Source organism: Bactrocera dorsalis, chromosome 2, assembly GCF_023373825.1.
Source record: "Bactrocera dorsalis isolate Fly_Bdor chromosome 2, ASM2337382v1, whole genome shotgun sequence".
NCBI classification, from domain to species: domain Eukaryota; kingdom Metazoa; phylum Arthropoda; class Insecta; order Diptera; family Tephritidae; genus Bactrocera; species Bactrocera dorsalis.
In genome coordinates, this window is record NC_064304.1 from 29,222,031 (window position 1) to 29,244,459 (window position 22,429).

General features: G+C 35.7%; 1 protein-coding gene across 3 annotated transcripts; it reads left to right on the plus strand.

The window, feature by feature from the left end:
* The first annotated feature begins 1,286 nt into the window (after nt 1-1,286).
* Nucleotides 1,287-17,428, plus strand: LOC105231921 (protein sisterless A). Of its 3 annotated transcripts, none has more exons than XM_029552690.2 (3): nt 1,287-1,406; nt 1,468-1,606; nt 16,243-17,428. In XM_029552690.2, exon 3 carries the CDS (start codon nt 16,424-16,426, stop codon nt 17,198-17,200), a length of 777 nt encoding a protein of 258 aa, XP_029408550.2. In that variant the 5' UTR covers nt 1,287-1,406; nt 1,468-1,606; nt 16,243-16,423; the 3' UTR covers nt 17,201-17,428. The 3 variants fall into 3 exon arrangements, with proteins under 3 accessions (XP_029408550.2, XP_011211749.4, XP_029408551.2); XM_011213447.4 differs by having other exon boundaries at nt 1,303-1,406; nt 1,468-1,495; XM_029552691.2 differs by lacking the exon at nt 1,468-1,606 and having other exon boundaries at nt 1,303-1,406.
* The last annotated feature ends 5,001 nt before the right edge of the window (nt 17,429-22,429 follow it).

The following is a 22,429-nucleotide window of genomic DNA, read 5'->3' on the forward strand; positions in this document are numbered from 1 at the left end:
TATATCACCCATCCTGAATTAAAACAAGAGGCTAAAAAGTGGTGTGAACCTGGTTGTTCAACTTCGAAACGAAATCGTCCAAGAAGGATATGACATCAGTTTCATGGGATGCGAGAGGAATTTTTTTTTTTTTGTGGATTACTTGCAAACTGGTACAACAATTAATTCTGAATATTATTGCAACCTTTTGGACCAGTTGAAGGAAAAAATTCGTGAAAAATACCCGATTTGCAGAAAAAATAAGCCTTTTTCACCAGAACAATCCACCGTGTCACAAGGGCATTTTGACAATGGCTAAAATCCAAGAATCAAAGTTCGAATTGTCAGAGCAACCACCATATTCACCAGATTTAACCCGAAGCGTATTTTGCAGTCCTTACAGATTTTCACTTCAGGAATGGGTCCACAGATTGGAGGATCATTGGAGTAAGAGTATTAAGGTTCAGGAAGATTATACTGAGTAATAAAATTGCGTTTTTCTTATCAAACGACAAAATTTACTGAACAACCTGGTATTCGTGAATAACTATAACATTCACATAAGTTGACAGTTTGATATTGTTTGCTCTGGTGGAAAAAACAGTCGTTTCAAAATAAAACTGGTGATACCATTACTGTCAATGGTATATTGCTTGTTATTATTGCAATTAAAAAACTTTGATTTTGAAAACATTTTCCTTGCGATATAATTCAGGATATTAGAAAAGTAATTCGATATCATCCGATTCGTGTTCGTATGAATTGATGTGAGAGGTGTGAATGGAATAATTTTGACATTTTAGAATACTTACTAATATAACTTAGTATAATCCAAAGTGATCATATTTTTCTATGTGCTTACTAGAGTTGAAATATTTAAAAGATTATTTAATACGAAATATACATATAATACGACATGATTTGACTTGGTTTATTTATTTTTATTTTCAATGTTTAGGCAATTTATGAATGAACATCACTTGAAAAAATAAAACCGAGACGATGTGATGTCGTCATTTGATGTGATTTGATCATATGATGATCTTATATGAAATTAAAGCATATATTTTATATAATCTAACACTACATAATCTGTGGTACAAATTAATATTATATATGTTAATGTCACATATATTGAAACGTGATGTCATATGATGTTCACAAGAAAACTATTTTCAGAGATCATACGTCTGCCAGAAAATAGTTGGGTGCACCTGTAAGTGGGTATGTTCAGTCCATTGTCATTAAACCTTGCTTGGCAATGCCGTAACCAAAAATAAAATGAAGAAGGAGAAACGAAAGAAAAGAAACAGCTGATTGGTCATAACAAAGCGGCAGATTAAAATTAACTGCACGCTTTGCAGTTATTTGGTGAAAATCTAATTTAAAATTTATTTTATTAAATTTACCGCGAAACATGGCCCCAAGTAAGTGAAAGAAAATTTTGTAAACTAAATCAGATTATACTTATTTATTCTCTATGTATAGTATCCATATAAAATGGTCCAGTCTTCCGGTAAGTTGCAAACCAAACTAAATATATTGCTGACACTATCAGAAGCTAAAAGTTTTTTGAAAAAATTGCGGGACCTCCATGTCTAATTCACGCAGGCACTGCACCAAAAATGTATGTATACATATATAGTATATTTGTTATGAATATCGTGATCTAAAATACAAAACAACATATCATCAAAAAAGGCGAAATTGAGATTGTTATTGCAGCCGATTCACTACATCATATTACCTACATACATATATGTATGTAGCATAACATTCTCAATTTCAGCTCTTAGATATAACTAATATACAATACATGCAAAACTCAAATTTGTTTCAATATGAGGTTTCTATTAACTCGTTTTTCCTTCGCTTCTAAGCTTATGAAAAGTGTTGTTACGTTATTTTACATTTTTGATAACGATATATTGGTATGTATAAATATATTATGTATATGTATTAGGGTGCTTTTTTTGAAATTTTTTTCAGCTCTTACCTCTTCAAATGTTAGTGATTGACAAACAAAAAATCCTCCCTCAAACCAGACGCTGTAGATTAACTCTAAAGGGTCGCTATTTTTTTTTTTAGGTTGCCATACATTTTACATAGGAATTTTCGTTTTTTCATTCAAACTAAAATTTCACCAACTAATTTTCGTTTCTCAGAATTAGCCATCACATATTCATAAAGTTGGCTTTTCAAACTTTAAATATTCCCGCGACAAAATTGTTATTCTCTGAAACTATTTTTATTTTTATTGAAAAAATTCCAAATTTTAAATCACTATATTTAATTGTCTAATTGAGATAATCAACCTTTTTCGCAAAAATCACTAACATTTGAAATTCAAAACTTTTTTTTGAAGCACCCTAATATGTAAGTACCTGAGTCCAAAATTCAATCTATAGCAATTTTTATCGTTCCAATTTCTATTGCTCACAACTTTTCCCAGAAATTTCTGTTTACTGGCAAATTAAGTGCCCAAGGAACTAGAAGCCATAGGTAACATTTACTAACATATTTGAGCGTAAAAATGAGATCATTCATATTATATATACAAATACAACAAAGGACCAAGAAAATTAGCACTAATAAGAACACAATAAAATCTAGTGGAATAAGGCTACAGAAAAGTATTTTGAGGACTCTTGTAGAGCAGGCAATGTGCTGACATACATACACATGTACAATGCTTATACGCACACACTTAAGAGTGATATATAAGAGCGGATGCGTATGTGACAAGTACATGTAGGTGTGTGTTTCTCTAAAAACGCATTTGCACAGTTTGACGAATTGACATGCGATACGAATCCCTAGTTGCAACCACATACACATATTCACATACGCATACACACATACACACATACACTTATACATACAGTACAACATTTGAACATTTGCCGTTATAGTAGTCAGCGCTGCGGCATTACTTACTTGCAGCGGCTTGTATTGCTCGATGCGAACAACGACAGTAACGGTGTTTGTGCAGTTATTGCACTCTCAATTGCAGCAATCGAAATGCTGTCGTCGCAATTTTTGCGCTTTGCATTTTGCCGTTTGCCATTTGCCTTGCGTCGCTGCTTGTCGTGTTATTTTGCTATTTTGCGTATTTGCCACCAACACACCCCTTACGCTCTTACCACCCCCTGCGGCATCTTGCTTTTTGTTATGCTTTTGCGCTATCGGTTGCGTACACCGCCCGAGGCGGGCATTGCTGCTACTGAAGGGTTGCCCTGTGGCAAAGCCAACGTTCCCAGCGGTGCATTTGTGAGTGCTTAAATTTCCGTTTTGGTAACACTTCCGCTCGTAGCCCTGCACCCGCACCATGTAATACGCTCCCTAACGTTCGGTGCTCAATGGTTTTTGTCTCTGTCTCTGTCGCTGTCGTTTTATTTGTCGCATACCTTAAATCCGCACAGCGTTTCTCCAGCGATTTTGTGTTCTACTCAGATGACAATGTATCCGTTGGTTTTTATTTCGTTATTTTTTGTTTTTGTGTTTTTTTTTTTTAGAAAAGTAAGCAGGAAGTCATTTTTGACAAAGTTTAGACAAAACGCCATTTAGACTACAAAGAGCAGAGCGTTGAGGGTATTGAATATATTGTAAGGAGTGAAAAGAGAGATAACAAGCAACGGGTTTTAATTTAATGGCATTTAATTTGAGTTAGATTATACTAAGCTGCTTAGAACAATTGCAACATTTTATTCAAATAAATTGTTGTAAAATGACAACAAGACAAATTTCGCTATACTAAATACGTTATAATGATAAAACTAGTCAGAAAGTGTTTGCCAGCCTTATCAGTAGCATGAACCTACTTACTTGTTTGGGCGCCGGGTCACAGTGGAATCGCTGGAAGCTTCAAAGTCCATGAACTTGCTAAGGAAAACATACTTAAACTAATTTTCTCAAATTGGAAACGAGTCGGTACTCCACTATCCTATTGGACTCTGGTGTTAGATCTATGGACCTCCTGTGACCTTGGCAAGCATTTGTCAACAACCAAAACCTTGTATGGCTGCGGAAAGATGAGTGCTTGGGGTTGTCTGAATATATGCTCTTAGCAAGGTTCATCATCTCCGCCATTGTAGATGTTTTGACGTTACATAGTCTAATAAGCTTACGTAAGATGTGGTTATATACCATATTTTGCTGAATGTATCCTAACCTAACCTAAGGGCAAAAAGTTGTGATATATATATAGTCCTAACCTAAAATAAGGTTGGTTTAACCTGGTAGACCAATAAGCCACGCATAGACCGATTTTGGTCCCTTGCAATACTAAAAAGAAGTTTAGTTGCTAGGCCCATGAGACACACTCTGCGGCTTCACCTATCAATGCCTCCTTTAGTGTATCATACCATGGGGACGCCATATGCTTAGAGCGTAGTCTTGCTAATGCAGGACAAGCGCACGAAAGAGCTTCATTGGCTTGGTGCTTTCTCTTCACATATCTTGCAGTCTTCCCGACCTGTCAGCTCCAATCTGCGGGCGTGAGTTGAAACCAAACAGTGGCATGTTAATATTCCAATCACGTTCCTATTGTCCCTTCTAACGTGGAATTTTGTTTACTTCCGTTCTACCGTTTCGTCGTATAGACAATGCAAGAGATTCCCAACGTTGAACACGTTTTCGGGTGTTAGCCGTACATCATTCTAAGCAATCTCATCCACTATTTTATTTCCCTCTGTGCCTATGTGACCCGCCATCCAGTAGAAGTGAAGTCTCCTGCTTCTGGCAAGACTTACTACTGCTGCCCTGCTTCCCAAAAGCCTTCTGACCGATATGCGATACGACGGTACTGCCTTGATTTCTGCTTGACTGTCTACATCTAGAGTTGCCTGCAGATGCAACAGAAGCCAGCTTTCGCAATAGCAAAGACCTCAGCTTGAAATGTACCGTAGTGGTCTGGCAACTTAAAACACTGTCTAACTCTGGACAGTAAACGAGTATTCCCGCTGGATCGCGGAGCTAACATACTTTTACGCCAGCCATATTTTTCTATGTTTACTTTGAACCTTCTTTCTCAGTTGAAAAGCGGGATCATATAGTAGGTATTTGACCACCGACATTACCCACCGAGCTATGCTGAAAGATTCTATATTTAAATTCTCCTACAGCCAGTAGTCGTCCCGCCGATATTGTTGCGCAGTTTTCAGGGAAGAGGTCTATAGGTGGCAGGTTTAGTACCAGTTCAAGAGCCGCCATTGGAGTTTCTCTTAGAGCTCCCGTTATTCAAAGCACCTAAAAACAAGTCATTCCTGGACTTGGAAGCATTTTCCCTATCAGTAGAGAATACATTTTCTTACGCTTGGAGCCTTGCACCATAATCTATATTCCCCCACTGAGATTACTTATAGTGCCTTCACAGTATATATTTTAATCTTTTCGGTTTTTTGTGGAACCATTCGCTAGATTATTGGGCAGTTGCGATTTCATATTCATAAACTCACGTCTTGTCACAAGGAATGAATGCGTTTCATGAATGGTCGCCAGTCAGGCATCTTTCAACCTTAACTCGCTGCCGTTTTCGTAAAAGATAAAAAGGTTCAGGTCTTCTGGTACAACTTTCATTCCCAAAATCTTAACCTTCAGTCAATCTATAAGAAATGTTGAGATCCTTTGTTATCTCTCTGATGATAGCACGAAGATTTCAGATGGTCCAGTCTGGGTCAAATAGTATATATGAGATAAGTTTAGTCTTAATTCAACTTGAAATGAATAAAGACTACAGTCTAAAACTAAAATGTTTCAGTTTACGAAAATTCAACTTCTTATGAATGATGTTATCATAGCAGCTTATCAATCTTTATTTGGAGTTTTTTAAAAAATGTAATGGCAATATTATTTGTTATTTAATTATAATCCGCGTTTAGGTAAATAATTCACCACTGGCCAGATACATTAGCCAATCAAAATTCATGAAAATGTAATCATAGCTTCAAATCCCTGGAGGGTTCTACTGCAACAAGAAACTAAATGTGTAATAACAACAACTTCAATCCTATTTTTATTAAACCCTTTCCCATAACACACATTTAACTCACTTCTTTCAAAGAAATCCCCTTAAATTATGCCTGCAAATGAAAATGATTGCATGAGATATTATGAAGTGAAGATGCCACAAAAGAACATTCAGTATTTATTTACATAATTCCTGTCTCAGTTGTAATTAAGTAATGCAAAACTGTGAAAATAACCTCAAGCTATTGAACACCAATAACAGCAACAAGCACAACACAAAGGAGGGCAGAAAAATATATTTATAAACGAACGCAAAGATAAGAATATATTATAAGGTATCTAGGTGCCTGTGTAAGACGCTGATGGGGTGTTGGTTGAAGCGATGATATCAAAAACGAGCAAGTGTTAAATAATTAAAGAACATTTAAGCAATTACTCATTAATTATATGGACATATCGCTGAGCAAAAATCGCCAAAGGTGTTTACCAAGGAAACCAATTAGATGAAAGAGAAAAGTATATGAAGAGTAAAACGATATGATTTAGGCGCAAATGAGTGAAAAGGCAGTTGGTTGAGTGGCGCTAAGATGAGAGTAGTAGAGCAAAAATAAGTGACAAAAAAATATGTATTTTGAGAATACCATATTAAGTTACCAATAAAAGCAAAATCATTATGAAAATAAGACGAAAAATAAAGCTGCGGTATGAAAGAAGAAAATATTCAGAAGAGGCAATATTATTATCTGCATCTAATAAACTCATCAGCTTTTAAAAATATATACATTATTTGCTTTAAAATTCATAGAAATGCAGTAAAAGATTGAGTTTTGTAAGTGCATGTTCAGATGAGGAGGTGGGCAAGGGAACAACGAGGAGAGACGAAGCCGCTTTGGTCCTAAAGAATTTGAAATTTTGCTATGAATGAAAATACAAAAAATTGTCCTACTAGAGTTGTTCGACTCGTGTGAACTCAATAAGTGACACCAAAAGAGAATTTTCTGATAATGAACCACAAAATAGTCTCCTTCTGAACCTCGTCTAACGAGTGGAAAGTCTATGTTTGTGAAATGCAAAGTGATTACTGCTGTAAAGAGAAAGAGAGCGAAAGATATTATTCACAGATTGATAACCAACTTTACATTCGTCAGAAAAATAGCTTAGGAAATTCAGCAAGATTTGAATGTTAGAATCTTCTGGAAATTTCGGATATGTATTGTTTTATATATTGCATGAATGTCCGTATGGGCAATAAACAGGAATTTGTTTCTAAACTAGTTATAGTAAAATAGCAGACCAAGACAATTGCCTCTTACTAAAACAAAAAGTTAAAGTAACAGCGGTCAACAATCACCTTAAGGAGAAGTAAGTCTAAGAACATTAAAAATATTCCAATCGTCTCCAAACTTTACAGGAACACTCTCCCCTAAGATCCTTCTAAATTTTCATAGAAATCGTTCCAGTTGTTTCGGAGTCTATGAAGAACATACGTACAAAATTCCTCTTCCTCTTTCACCACCAGTTCATAGTAGCAAAGAAAGATCTACATATATTTGAAAATTCAAAGTTTTACTCAATTCTGCGAACAATTTGATTGCTAAATTGATCATAATATATAATAATAATGAAAAATATTCGCTCTCCATCCTGTTTATACCCATACCGTATACTCATGCTTCTATGGTTTCTCATACTTCTTTCTACCATATGAATATATATGTATGCACCTATGCGAACTCACTTAGCCACTTAATTCATATTCGTGGAAAGATTCATAAAAAAATCAACGAGTTAGTAATGAGTTCATCTAATAGCCACTTTCCGAGCATTACCACTGAAACCGAGCACTTTTACTTTTATTGCGCACTCCAAACGCCTCCACACTTGCGGTCAAAGCGATGCCTTGGTGTGTGCGTGGGGGGTGTGTGTTTCTCCACAGCCAGCCAGCAGCGTCTGTTAATACAGCTAGTTTGCAAAACAAATAAATAAATCAGAGCATGTGTTAATTATCCTCGAACCACAGTCGATTAATTCCCAAGGCAACTGAATTGTTTTCTTTCGCCAGGCGCGCGAGTTCACACAGCGTTTGAGATTACACTTTCTGCTTTGCTCTACGCCGCTGCTAAATCAAAGTACGCTTTACCTACCACGTTTCTCTTTCAACCCGATTACAGCTTTTTATTACCACTTTTAACGTTTGCTATGCAACAATTGTTATTGACCGCAAGCTATCGATGAAGCTTTTACTTTTGCTTTCTTTTTTCATTGACTGCGCTTCTGCTTTTTCATATGACTTGTCTGCTAAGTGGGTTCATTCTCCAGTTGTAGGCGAATGTGAGCGTAAGGAGGGAACAAATAGGTTTTTGTTTATTTTAGAAGGCCGCAGTGAAGGAAAATTGATAATACAACAGTGAGGTAGAGTCGATTGAAAACCCGTCACATATGATTTGTGCAAGGAAATCCGCTGATTACAAAAAATTTTGAACTTCGGCAGATGTCAGAGCTTATTATGAATATTTCTAACGGAATTATAAAATACAACTTACATACACATAAACATAAACAAGTAAGGAAGGGCTAAGTTCGGGTGTCACCGAACATTTTATACTCTCGCATGATAAAGTGATAATCGAGATTTCATTATCCGTCATTTACATATTTTTTTATTTTGCTGTAAAATTAATTAGAATTAAATTCTGAGAGATTTACCGATATTTTCGGTGAAAAATTAGGTTAGGTTAGGCACTGAGTTCTTCGTGTTCGATATCAGGGACCTTGAAAAGTTATAGTCCGATCACGACAATTTTTCCACAAGTGATACCTCAGCTCAAATACCGTATTTGTGTAAAGTTTTATTCCGCTGGCATCATTGGTTCCTAATGTATATATTATACAGGGAAGGCATCAGATGGAATTCAAAATAGTGGAAGAATAGTGGAAGAAGGCGTGGTTGTGAACCGATTTCACCCATATTTCGTGCATGTCATCAGGGTGTTAAGAAAATATCATACACCGAATTTCATTGAAATCGGTGGAGTAGTTCCTGAGATATGCTTTTTGGTCCATAAGTGGGCGACGCCACGCCCATTTTCAATTTTTAAAAAAAGGCTTGAGTGCAGCTTCCTTCTGCCATTTCTTCCGTAAAATTTAGTGTTTCTGACGTTTTTTGTTAGTCGGTTAACGCACTTTTAGTGATTTTCAACATAACCTTTGTGTGGGAGGTGGGCGTGGTTATTATCCGATTTCTTCCATTTTTGAACTGTATATGGAAATGCCTGAAGGTTGACATAGCTATAGTAGTTTCCGAGATATGTACAAAAACTTTGTAGGGGCGGGGCCACGCCCACTTTTACAAAAAAATTACGTCCAAATATGTCCCTCCCTAATACGATCCTTTGTGCCAAATTTCACTTTAATATCTTTATTTATGGCTTAGTTATGACACTTTATAGGTTTTCGGTTTTCGCCATTTTGTGGGCGTGGCAGTGGATCGATTTTGCACGGACGGACGGACGGACAGACAGACATTCGGATTTCAACTCTACTCGTCACCCTGATCACTTTGGTATATATAGGGTGATTTTTTAAGAGCTTGATAACTTTTTTTTAAAAAAAAACGCATAAAACGTTAGATTGGTTCATGACATTTACTTTTTGAAGATAATTTCATTTAAATGTTGACCGCGGCTGCGTCTTAGGTGGTCCATTCGGAAAGTCCAATTTTGGGCAACTTTTTCGAGCATTTCGGCCGGAATAGCCCGAATTTCTTCGGAAATGTTGTCTTCCAAGGCTGGAATAGTTGCTGGCTTATTTCTGTAGACTTTAGACTTGACGTAGCCCCACAAAAAATAGTCTAAAGGCGTTAAATCGCATGATCTTGGTGGCCAACTTACGGGTCCATTTCTTGAGATGAATTGTTGTCCGAAGTTTTCCCTCAAAATGGCCATAGAATCGCGAGCTGTGTGGCATGTAGCGCCATCTTGTTGAAACCACATGTCAACCAAGTTCAGTTCTTCCATTTTTGGCAACAAAAAGTTTGTTAGCATCGAACGATAGCGATCGCCATTCACCGTAACGTTGCGTCCAACAGCATCTTTGAAAAAATACGGTCCAATGATTCCACCAGCGTACAAACCACACCAAACAGTGCATTTTTCGGGATGCATGGGCAGTTCTTGAACGGCTTCTGGTTGCTCTTCACCCCAAATGCGGCAATTTTGCTTATTTACGTAGCCATTCAACAGAAATGAGCCTCATCGCTGAACAAAACACGCGCGCGAAACACATTTCGAACCGAACACTGATTTTGGTAATAAAATTCAATGATTTGCAAGCGTTGCTCGTTAGTAAGTCTATTCATGATGAAATGTCAAAGCATACTGAGCATCTTTCTCTTTGACACCATGTCTGAAATCCCACGTGATCTGTCAAATACTAATGCATGAAAATCCTAACCTCAAAAAAATCACCCGTTATAACCTTATATCTGACTCTTTTAGTTTTAGGACTTACAAACAACCGTTATGTGAACAAAACTATAATACTCTCCTTAGCAACTTTGTTGCGAGACTATAAAAAAGATTTTGGATGATTCACAACACTTTCAAGTAATGGCTGAATTTTCAGGAAGCAAAAATTACACTTATAGAACCATTTTCTCTGATTAAGGAGGTACTCTCATGTGAACGCATACATTTTACCACTTTTAGGATTTTTTTTATGCGACAACAAAATTCGATCATTTTAATTTTTTAATATATTTTTATTTATATTTTGAAATGTACAAAGATTTTTTAGATTTTTTTTTTCGTTTTATATATATTTTTAATATATATTTTTTTTTAATCAAAGTAGTCCCCAACAAAAAAAAGTAGTTCACGTAGTTCGTGTTGTCTGAAATAAAAAAATCGAATGGATTATTATTCAGTAGTTCTGCGGCTATCGTCCCTATCAAATATAATCAATTACATTAAAAAAAAAGTCGAACTTCAAAAAAGTCGAACTTCAAAAAAAGTCAGTTTGTTTTTTCTTTAAAAATCGTTAAAAAGAAATATGAAAATATTTTCGAAAATAAACAATTCTGGTAGGGACGATAACTATAAATGAGTAGAAAATTTACATATGTATGTTGTAAATTTTAAGGCAATCGGTTGAATACTTTTTTTTTAGGACCATGACAGTTTCAGAAAATGATGATTCGAGAAAAATGCGTTTAGAAACGTAGCAGCTGCAGACTTGCCATGGCGCCTGGTAGACAGTCGTTTACGACACGTCGGCGACTATGAGCTGTAACTTATCAAATACTTTGAATTTCGGTCTGAATTTTTCACAGCCTGTCTTCAATAGGTTTTACTGACAAAATATATAAAAAAATCGATTTTTCGAAGTGATTACATGAAAATACCCCCTTAAGCCGTATCGACAGTGGGCACCGTTAAATCTACTGGCAAAAACTTGATCGCCTACAACTTCGACATAATCTATTATATTACGCTGAAACCCTCAAAATTTCAAATTAATTTCATAAACTCGAGTTTACTAGCTTTTCGGTGTTCATTCTTAAACTCTTCTCACAAATACGGATTCTAACATTCAAAAACTATTTCCTAAACACTGTCTATACAAGTTTCAATATTTTAAGACATTCATTTTACCTCACAAACTCGTGTTTATTAACATTTTGGTGTTAATCCTTAAACTCTTACCACAAACACGAAGTTAAGCATTTAAAAATTATTATCTTAACTCTATGAGCAAAACTTTTTTATAGATATTGTAGCATTCAGTTTGCAACATAAACTCGAGTTCATATTATAAATATTTGGTGTTTATGATTAAACACTACTTAGAGCAGCGGAATTTATCGCACAAATATGGGCACTATTAGTAAAAATCGGGAACTATTTGTAAAAGTCTTTCGCATGAAAGGTCTTCATAATCTGCAACAACTAGAAAGGTAACAACAATGAATTTTGTGTAAAATAAGTAAATAAATAAATGCGAAGAAACAGTTTCCCCAACCGAAATGTAGAACGCACAAAAACAATAGCACACTTAAATTTAATCGCATTTGCCGGTCATAAATAGTAAATCATAAAGTAGAAAAGTGTTTCTAGCAACTAATTAAGAGACTCAGAAAGGATACCCAATTAAATTTTCAATAGCAAAAATTCTTTATGATTTTAATTTCTCGCATCACCAACACACACAACCGAACAGCCACTTGTGCGTGCGGGCCTTGAAGGTGCGCGAAATTTCCTTGATATACATACAATATATGTATGTACCACTTGCAACCGAAAAACGGTAAAATACTCGAATGGGTTAAACGAAAAATACTTGCTAATTGCAAACTTGGTTTTATGCATCGCTGCGGCGGCGTCCGCGTGCGGCACAAAGGTGAGGCTACTAAGGCAGGTAGCTCCTGAAGACGGTAAGGCAGGTGTGAGCGCTGTGGCACGCAGGTAGCGCGTAGTATGCGAGTGTAGCGGCTTGTTGAGGCACATGAAAATCAACAGAAAGTTGGCTTCATTTAAATACAAACCCACACACAGACGCAGAATGGACTCTTATGTAAACACTCTGCACTTTGTGCGCGGGCATAACGCGCTAACCGAGGTTCTTCTTCTGGTCGCTGCGCCGCTGATCGCTCGAGCATGCGAAATGTTTCAATGAAAACACAAATGTTCGCAAGGAAAACAAGCGAGAAATCCGGCTAAGGCAAACAAACGACGGCTGCAGCAACTAACAAGTAAATTTTTAGACTTTGTTTTTCTTATTCTTATGTATTTTGCCTTCGTGTGGCCGCTTTTTACGGTAGAAGGCGTTAAGAAAGCAGAAGATAGCTGAAAATTTTAATATTGCTCTCGACTTTCATCCTTTGTTATTTTGCTTTGTTAAACTCTGTTTATTTTCATTTGCCATATTTTTACTTCATGAACAAAAAAAAAATTTCATTATGGCACCGTACGCGGATCGAACATACATATGCATTTGTAGAATGTTTTGGGATCTTTATTTTTTGTGTATCTGCTGAACTTAGTTAATAAAATTCTAATCAATTTCTGAATTTGAAGGCATATACATGTATTGATTTGAGACCCTAACTTCGAAACACAGAGAAATAGTTTTTTTCTGTTGACTCATTTCCTCGAAAAAACAATAGTTTGGTTTAATACTGAGTGTAGTGTTTTATAGCCTTTTTGCACAGGAGTTAATGGATTAATTAAACGGCCTTCGCTCGATTAAGGCGCTAATTAAGATTAGTTTTCCATAAAAAAAGTATGTTTTCTACATTAATTCTTAATCGAATTGAGATCGAGCTGAAACTGGAATGCCGGTTGTTGCCCAGGCTGTAAATTCGGTGTGCCTTGTTAAAATAGCAATCAGCTGATGAATTTTAATCATTAAAAAATACAAATTACAAAGCACAAGTAAGTGCAAGAGATGTTCGTTAATCGAGTAGCCGGCTGGTCGAACGGCAAAAACTGGTTTCTCAATTATAATCTTAATATAATCAATTAATTTGGCTATGTGAAATTACGATGTTACTAATTAATACTAAAATATGTGTAACGACTACATCGCATCTGATCTCTCTGCAAATTATTTAGAACAGATGTTTTCTCAATGCCAAGATCACAGGCTTCTCCTGAAACCAACTTTACTTCATTTAGGGAGTTTTGCTTTGACCGAAACAAATGGTAGTCAGATGGCGCACGGTCAGCGCTATATGGTGAATGCATCAAAACTTCCCAGGCAAGCTCTCCAGTGTTTGCCGGGTAATCAAAGATGTGTGGGTGGTCTAGCGTTGTCCTTATGGAGAACGAAGCCCTTTCTGTTGATCAGTTCTGGCTTTTTTTCGATTGCTTGCTTCAATCTCATCAGTTGAAGAATCAATCGTTCGACCAGACTGGAGCAGCTCATGATGGATTATTCCTTTCCAATCCCAATCCAAACACTCAGCAATACCTTTCGAGGCGTCAATCCTGGCTTTTCGACCATTTGTTGAGCTTGGACCATGATCTTTTTCGCACATTATTGTCGTATTTGATCTATTTTTCCTCTCCTGTTACCATTCGCTTCAAAAATCATCGAGCTTCTTTTTGTAGCCAGCCTTTTTTAATTGTTCAATTCGTTTGATGATGAATGTTAAATTCCTTAGCAATATCATGGCTGCTTATGTGACGGTCCTGGTCAATCTTTTCCATAATTTTATCGACTTTTCAACGATAGGTCGACCAGAGCGAGGCGTATCTTTCACATCGAAATTACAAGAACGGCAGCGAGCGAACCACTAACACAGCATTGTCTCCGTAAACTTCACAAATTTCATTGGTGGCTTGCGTGGCATTCTTTCTCTGTTTTATGTACACAATTTCAAAATATAGCGAACTTCTTCATTATTTTTACTAATTTTTGAACAGCTATAACCTTTTTTCAATATCTTCGAATTTAATTTTTTTTGGATTAAATGAAGCTTAAAATCTCACCTTTCCAACAATGTATGGTGTTACACAATGTGATTGGTAGTACTGGAAATCTACGACTGCAATAAAAAATAATTAATATTGACAAAATACGAAAAGGTTTTTTCGACTAGCCAATATATGGAATATGATTAGACATACTAGCTTCAAATATAGTTTTTAGACTGTACCCGAGGCTCTTTCCGATATCTAAAATAGCTGTTATCGTAAAATAAACCAATAAAGGCAACTTATTTTATTTTATATAATTTTGGTATTGTTTTAATTAATTTAATTTTAATTTAATTTAATTTTATTTTATTTTATTTTATTTTATTTTAATTTTATTTTATTGTATTTTATTTTATTTTATTTTATTTTATTTTATTTTATTTTATTTTATTTTATTTTATTTTATTTTATTTTATTTTATTATTATTATTTTTTTTAAGAAATGCTAAGCCGATATGTTTTTATGGCATGCAATGGAAGGTATGCACATTTTTTGAAGAAAATGTTAACAAAGAAGACTTTTACACTTGCACATAAACACTAGTAAATACCAAATGAAATAGCTAAAATCATTAAATGAACATTCGAAAACACGCATTGTCCTTCATTGACCTTGCAGCAAAAGTAAACAAACATAAAGACGGCCAAAAGATAATCCTAAATAAACAGCGTGACACCTACACACAAAAACAATTTAACCTTGATACAAAAACAATTCTTAAACTTCGCACACAAACGATTTTAAGACCAACAAGTAAGGGAGGGTTATATTTTTAGCGCCAAAACATAATATGTGTAAAATATCATTCCTTACTTCCAATAAAATATTTTCATATTCGATATATTCGCTATAAAGTCAACCACACAGGTGGAAAATCTTAATTGTGATACATACTAAGATCTACACCATTTCCTTCCACTTTTGACGTTTACTATATTTTGTTAAGAAAATCTGGTCACTGTCCGTCTGTCTGTATATACGGGCGCTACTAAAAATACTCAACCAATTTTATACTTCTTTGGCTTTAAACCATATTATTATCGGAAAACCTTTTGTCAAAATAAATATTAATCGGGTATACATTCGGAACTGAGGTCCATATATTTGGTATTAGGGGTGTTAGAAAAATGGCGAATTTGCATCATTTTTAAATGAATGTTCTCAGTATTTATTCCAAAATTTCGTTGATATTTAATTTAACTGTGGCAGCGGCGGAGTCAAACTTTCTCTCTGGGGATTTTTCCTTCCAACGTACTTAGAGCAAAAAAAGGTATGACTTTTTTTATAATTTTAAAACTCTTAACTTTTTCAATTAATTCAAATTAATCACCAATTCCAATACAATTCTGAATACTCCACGCCTAGATAATCGAATAAAACTGTCAGCATAATCCTGATTTTGACCTGCCTTAATGTGGTTTTTTCGGCTTCGGTTCACCTTTGCCACGGTTTTCGGCCGATTTGTCGTCTGTTTCCGAGTCGTAAGCATTTCATGACATCCTGGTAGTCAGAAAGCCTTGTCTGACAGACGTCAACGCGACGATATTTTTCGAAAAAATTTAGTGATTTTGGAACAAATTTACAATTATTTTTTTTTTTTGAGAAGGGGAGGAGTTTGAATCCCAAAACCCCACGTAAATCCGCCACTGATCTGTGGTAAAATGGAAAACAGAATCAGATATTTTTATCAAAACAACCTGACACAGCTGAAAACAATATCTTTTGAATTTTTCCTTCGTGTTTTGAAAAATGAGAATCTTTTGTTCGCTCTTTCTCTGAAAATTTGGTAAATAAACATATTTTATTTCTTTATATTAGGTAAATAAATGTGAGCATGTCTATGAGGATGTCTATAAAAATAACACTCACACTCACACCTACCACGTATCTAAAGACAAATACAAGAAATGTACAGACAATCAAAAGATGAATAGAACACACACAGCATGACACCTGCACGCGCATGAAAACAACCTTTTGACACAAACAAACAACAAATATGAAAACTATCATGGGATCATCACAGCAAACACAGCACGACATTTCACACACAAAAACAACAACTACCACCAACAACGCTGATCAAAAAAGTATAAATAGATGGCAAAAGTCAACCAGCGTGATCAGTGTGTGTAAAGCAACGAAGAAACATCAACTGAAAGAAGACATTTCAAAAATTCATTCACGTAAACAGGAAAAAATGTCTGAAACCAAAACGGATAAAGTTGTTAGATCACTTGCCACGAGAAGCAGACTCACAAATTTCCCCTTGATCTTCGAAACACCCGACAAACTGCGAACGATGTCTCAAAATGAAAAATTTGTACGAAAGAAGGCTTTTGACAATTGCATCGCAGCCGAAATGCGACACCAAAAGAGTAAATTCTTCCAAGAGCAGCAAACGTACATAGCCCAGCAACTAGAGGAGCATCCTGTGGAGATCGCTGGTCGCACGCACTCGCCGAGCAGCAGCCTTAAAGAGAAGAAATCCGCGCATGCGGAGACGGAGACGGCTGACAAAGCCACAGCATTACTACGGGAGCAACGCGCCGCTTCTTGTCGGAAATCGCGCATGAACAATAAGCTGAAGAAGGAAGCACTAAAGCATCGCAATGATTTTATAACTGCGAAAATGGCGGTTACGAAGCACACACTCGAAAGTGTAACGTCGAAATTGCAAAAGGCGCAACTGTACCTGCTAAGACGTGGCTTTGATGAAGCGCATATACAAAATATACGCAGTATTTATGGCGTGGGTAGTATTACTCTGGATTGAGCAATGGAAAATGCATCAAATGACCGAGAACTACCGTATCAGTAATAATCGAAATCGGTGCAAAATGGTTCTAGACGTTAGTTTTAGTTTACTTTTTTACTCCTATATTATATGCACATTTTATAATTATTATTTTTAAACGTTTACTTTATGTTATATACATTAATTTTCAAGATTTCATATATCTAAGAAAATATAGCTCAATAAATTTAATATTTATAACTCGAATTTATTTGTGTTTGAAATCTATATATGAAGTCTACACTTATCCATTGCGAAAATTCCTTTCTTTCGAAGCAAGATTGACACGGAATGACTCGGCGATGCTAAGAAAATATCCAGATTATCCAGAAGCTCTGAGTATTTCTCTGAGCACAAACCACAGTGAATCCACTTCCCTTGTAGTTCATATTTGGCAAATATCTCAAGCGATTCTTCTTAGAATCGGATTACGGCATCACGATAGTAATACTGAAAACTGTTAGGTACATCTAAATTAAGTGGTTTCTTGTCACTAAATATGACGAATTGCCTCTGGGTGTCCGAAAAAGATACTTTTCAGCAAACTAAATTCCCTCCAACTTCTGCTTTACAAAGGTGTAGGTGTACAACTTTCTGTTCATATCGAATGGTGGGCTGCTTTCAAGATTTGTTGGACTTGCCGAGTAGTGACTAAAATAGACAATTGACACCGAATCTATGAGAGACTTACGTTCAAATTAATAGTTAAAAGTCTGATTTATCAAACTTTCCTTAATGTATTATCTTTGAAAGATCGATTTTGCTATCCATTTTCGTTTGCTAGGTTATGTTGGAGATCGCTTTTAATTGATCGACTTTGTTTTCAATTTTCATGTGCTGGGATGACGTTAGATTTTTGCTCCTTGATTGTCAAACGTAGTAATCTTGCACTAACCACACAATAAATAGCCATAATGGCTTTCGTATTCGTCGCTTTTCTTTATTGCATAACGCTAAACAGAAAGAGTCCAGCACATTTGCTTCAATTGCGGTAATAATATTGGGTAGTCGAAAAAATCCTTTCGTATTTCTAATAAAACTTCAACATATTTTTTTTATATTTATAATGAACTTTATTAAACCACTTTGGTCCACTACTTCTTACCATTTTTCCACTAGAGACATTAGGCTTCTCAACTTTACTCTATTTAGGGAGTTCTGCATTGATCGAAACAAATGATAGTCCGATGGCGCACGGTCAGCGCTATATGGTGGATGCATCAAAACATCCTAACCAAGCTCTCCAGTTTTTGCCGAGCCATCAAATTTATGTGTGATCTAGCGTTGTCCTGATGGAAAACGAAGCCCTTTCTGTTGTTCAGTTCTGGCCGTTTTTTTCGATTGCTTGCTTCAATCTCATCAGTTGTTGACAGTAAAATGTGGAATCAATCGTTCAACCAAGCAAGAGCAGCTCATCGTAGATGATTCTTTTCCAATCCCATCAAATACTCAGCATAACCTTTCGAGGCGTCAATCCGTGCTTCGCAACCATATGTTGAGCTTCATCACGCTTGGACCACGATTTCTTTCGCACATTATTGTCGTATTTGATCTACTTTTCGTCTCCTGTTACCGTTCACTTCAGAAATTATTCGATTTCATTTCTTTTCGGCAAATCGAGCTTTTTTTGTAGCCAGCCTTTTTTTATTTAATTTTTCAAAACCGATTGATGATGAATGTTAAGTTCATTAGCAATATCATGGCTGCTGGTCAATCTTTTCAACAATTTCATCGACTTTTTCAACGACAGGTCGACTAGAGGTAGGTACATCTTTCACATCGAAATTTCCAGAACGGCAGCGAGCGAACCATTGCTGTGCTACACGAACTTATATAGCATCGTAAGCTTCACAAATCTCACTGATGGTTTGCGTGGCATTCTTTCCATTTTTATGTACAAAATTTCGAAATGTAGCGAATTACTATATGCTACGACACAATGTGATTGGTAGCATTGGAGATAAACTATACGACTGCAACGAAATCTATTAACAAAATACGAAAAGACTTTCTCGACAACCCAATATATAGGGATGGGGCAATATGTGTGCTATCTTAAAAATATTAAGTGAGCTAGTTTTAAATTTTAAAAGCATTAGTTAAAATAAATTACTAAGAGAAGTGCAAAGTTAAGACATGCTCAACAAGTTATACTACTAATATATTCGTAACCCAAATGGCACTGTCTTTGAAGGCTCTTTTTGAACCTTATTTGAAATAATTCCTCAAAAAGCGAATTGATGTGGTCGTTGGGGGATACAGAATACATTCATATGAAACACATATTCGAGAAAATTAATATCTAACATTAATATTAGTCTGTACTTAAGAGTTTTCATTTCCCAAATTCAGCTTTTTGAGGTATAATTAATTGCTGGACAATTAGGGTTCTCTAACATACGTCGGGTATAAAAAATGTGATTGCATACCAACTGGCGTTTCTTTGTTTGAGAGTGTAGTGCTGTCTTAGATAAACTCTCAAATGACACCTTTGTTGTAAATTAGCTCTAGGTTGCATATGAAATTAAGGTTATCAGGCCGAACTACTTTGATACCCAGTAGATTTCAAATGCTGATGCGTTGCTACACGCGCTATAGCTTTGGCTTATCACTTGTGGCTTATGCCCGACATTGCTTTAGTTGTGTGGCTGCTTCGTTGTTGTTGCACGTGTTAGGGATCCCATGAGGTTTGTTGAAAAATTGGCTAAAAGGTCCCAAAGCAAATGCAACTAACTACAACAATAGCAAAAGCGTAGAAATTCTATCCCCAACAAAGGCAAGACAATGCAGCAGAGTTAAAAGCAAGCAAGTTTCTTTGCTGTTAAGCGGCAGTGGTAAAGACAAGCAAGTGCGAGTCAACGGAAAAAGATCACAGCTGCGTTGGACAGAAACAACAACGACTTTAAGGCATTGGTATGTATGTATGTGTGTTTAAATGTGTGTGTGAGTTGAGTGCGTTCCTCGGTATGCGCGCCAAAGCTGGCCCCGGTGGTCTCATAAAATAAAAGTCTAAATAAACTTTATGCAACAGTGTCAGTTTGTTTAAGCCAAAAGAAAACAATTTCGTGGTCGCCGCTACAACCCTGAAGATTTTTCATACTTTTTCATATTTTTATTATCTGACTGCTTTCGGCCACCCCTTTGGCCGCGGGCGCACAGCAACTTCGCTGGTGGTTGGTGGATACAAAAGTTTTGCATAGAAATTGTTTTCTTTTCGCGGGTTGGTATGTGTATGTGTGTGTGCGTTTGTGTTTTTAACTTTTAGAAAGCAGAAATTTGTTTTTATTAAGCACCGTTAGCTTCCAGCTGCGATTTGCTACCTTTTTTACACAACACCCCCCCACTCCCCTAACGGCCACGAACACGTGTAAGAAGTTAACTTGTGCCACCAAGCAGGCTGTCATGCGCGTATGTGTATGTGTGTGTGTGTGTTTAGCGTGCTCCTTCGTTAATAGTTAATAAAGAATTTAACCGAAAAATGTACGCAGCGGGAATAAGAAAAATAAATTGGCGCAAGTTGCAAGTTCTGCAAGAAATATTAAGTTCATATAAAGCGTGGCAGTAGCTTGTGGAAATAGCGGTAAATTAATTGCAGCAAATTGGCCTGCGTGAAAATTAAAAAATACGCGCTTTTAAAACTCTCCTAAAATACACTAAAACTTCGAAAGAAAAATTCTCATAAAAAACTTGCAAATCAATTTATGCGCAATTTTTATGAAACCCGAAATATTTTCTAGCATTAAAAATTAATTCAGTTTAGCCTTGGCACTATTGCACTCGTATAATTTAATTTGTTTTTACTAAACTCAAAGTGAGCGCCTTAAAATATGCAACATTTTTATTTTGCTTGCTTGAAATACCAGCTGTTCATTAAAATAAATATTTCCACACACACACACATGCATATGTATAAATTTTTTATATATATTTGCTACTTCGCCAGCTAGCATACATTAAGGCGCCTTTGCCGTGCTCGGGCCCGAAAAGAACTACATGAATTGTGGTTAATTTCCGTAAAGTATGCAATATTTCTCCTTTACTGCTGGCAGGCAAATATTTCTCAACAACGCCGAATGCAGCGAAGAGCAAACAATTGCAGTGTAAATGCTTGCCACAGTGGGGAAATACATAATTTATGTGTATACACGCTTACTTATACATTTTTACATATATTTATATGCTTTCATGTGTGTATGGCAACCCTATAGCGAAAAATTATGACGGGTTTTGGGAGCTACAATGTCAGATGCTATAGGAAAACTCCTTCAGAAAACATTATTATTTACGCTGACTAGAGCTTTAAGCTTTTCAAATAATTATATGTATGTATAGCATATGGCAACTCTGTAAAAAAAAGTGTACTTCATTCAAGCGCTATGTTGGCAAGAGTTATAAAAGAATATCTGCTGAAAACATTAGCGTCCACAATGGTTAGAGCTTAAAGCTTTTTAAGTAATCATGTATAAGCATATGGCAACTCTGTAAAACATAAATTTTTGACTTGTTTTTAGCGCTGGACTTTCATAAACTAAAGTGAAATGTTTCAGGAAACTTTAGTATTCGTACTAATGCTAGAGCTTAAAGCTTTTTAAATAAATAGCAACTCTGTAAGAAAATTGTTACTTGATTTAAGGACTGATCATGAGCTATAGGAAAAAGTCTAGAGAAAACGTTACAATCCACACTGGCTAGAGCTTAAAGCTTTTTAAGTAGTCATATGCATGTGTAAACATATGGCAACTCTTTAAAAGAAATATTGACTTGTTTTTGGTGCTGAATTTTAATAAGCTAAAGTGGAATATTACTGAAAACATTATTATTAATACTAATGTGAGAGCTTAAAGCTTTTTAAAGATATTATGTATAAGAATTAGTCTATGGCAACTCTGTAAAAAATTTTACTTGATTTAAACGCTGATCATGAGTTGTAGGAAAATGTCTAGAGTAAACGTTACTATTTACTATTTACGCTGGCTAGAGCTTAAAGCTTTAAGTAAATATGTGTAGGAATAAAAGAACTCTGTAGAAGACAATAGTTCTGAAGTCTTTTATGAGTTATATATATATGTCATATGGTCCAGTGAAATGCCTTCAGCAAATAGTATTATTATTATGCCTTAGCTTTAAGCTTTCTAAGTAATTACGTCTAAGTATAACTACATATATGACAACACTCTCGATAAAAATCTAAATTTTTTAGAAACTACA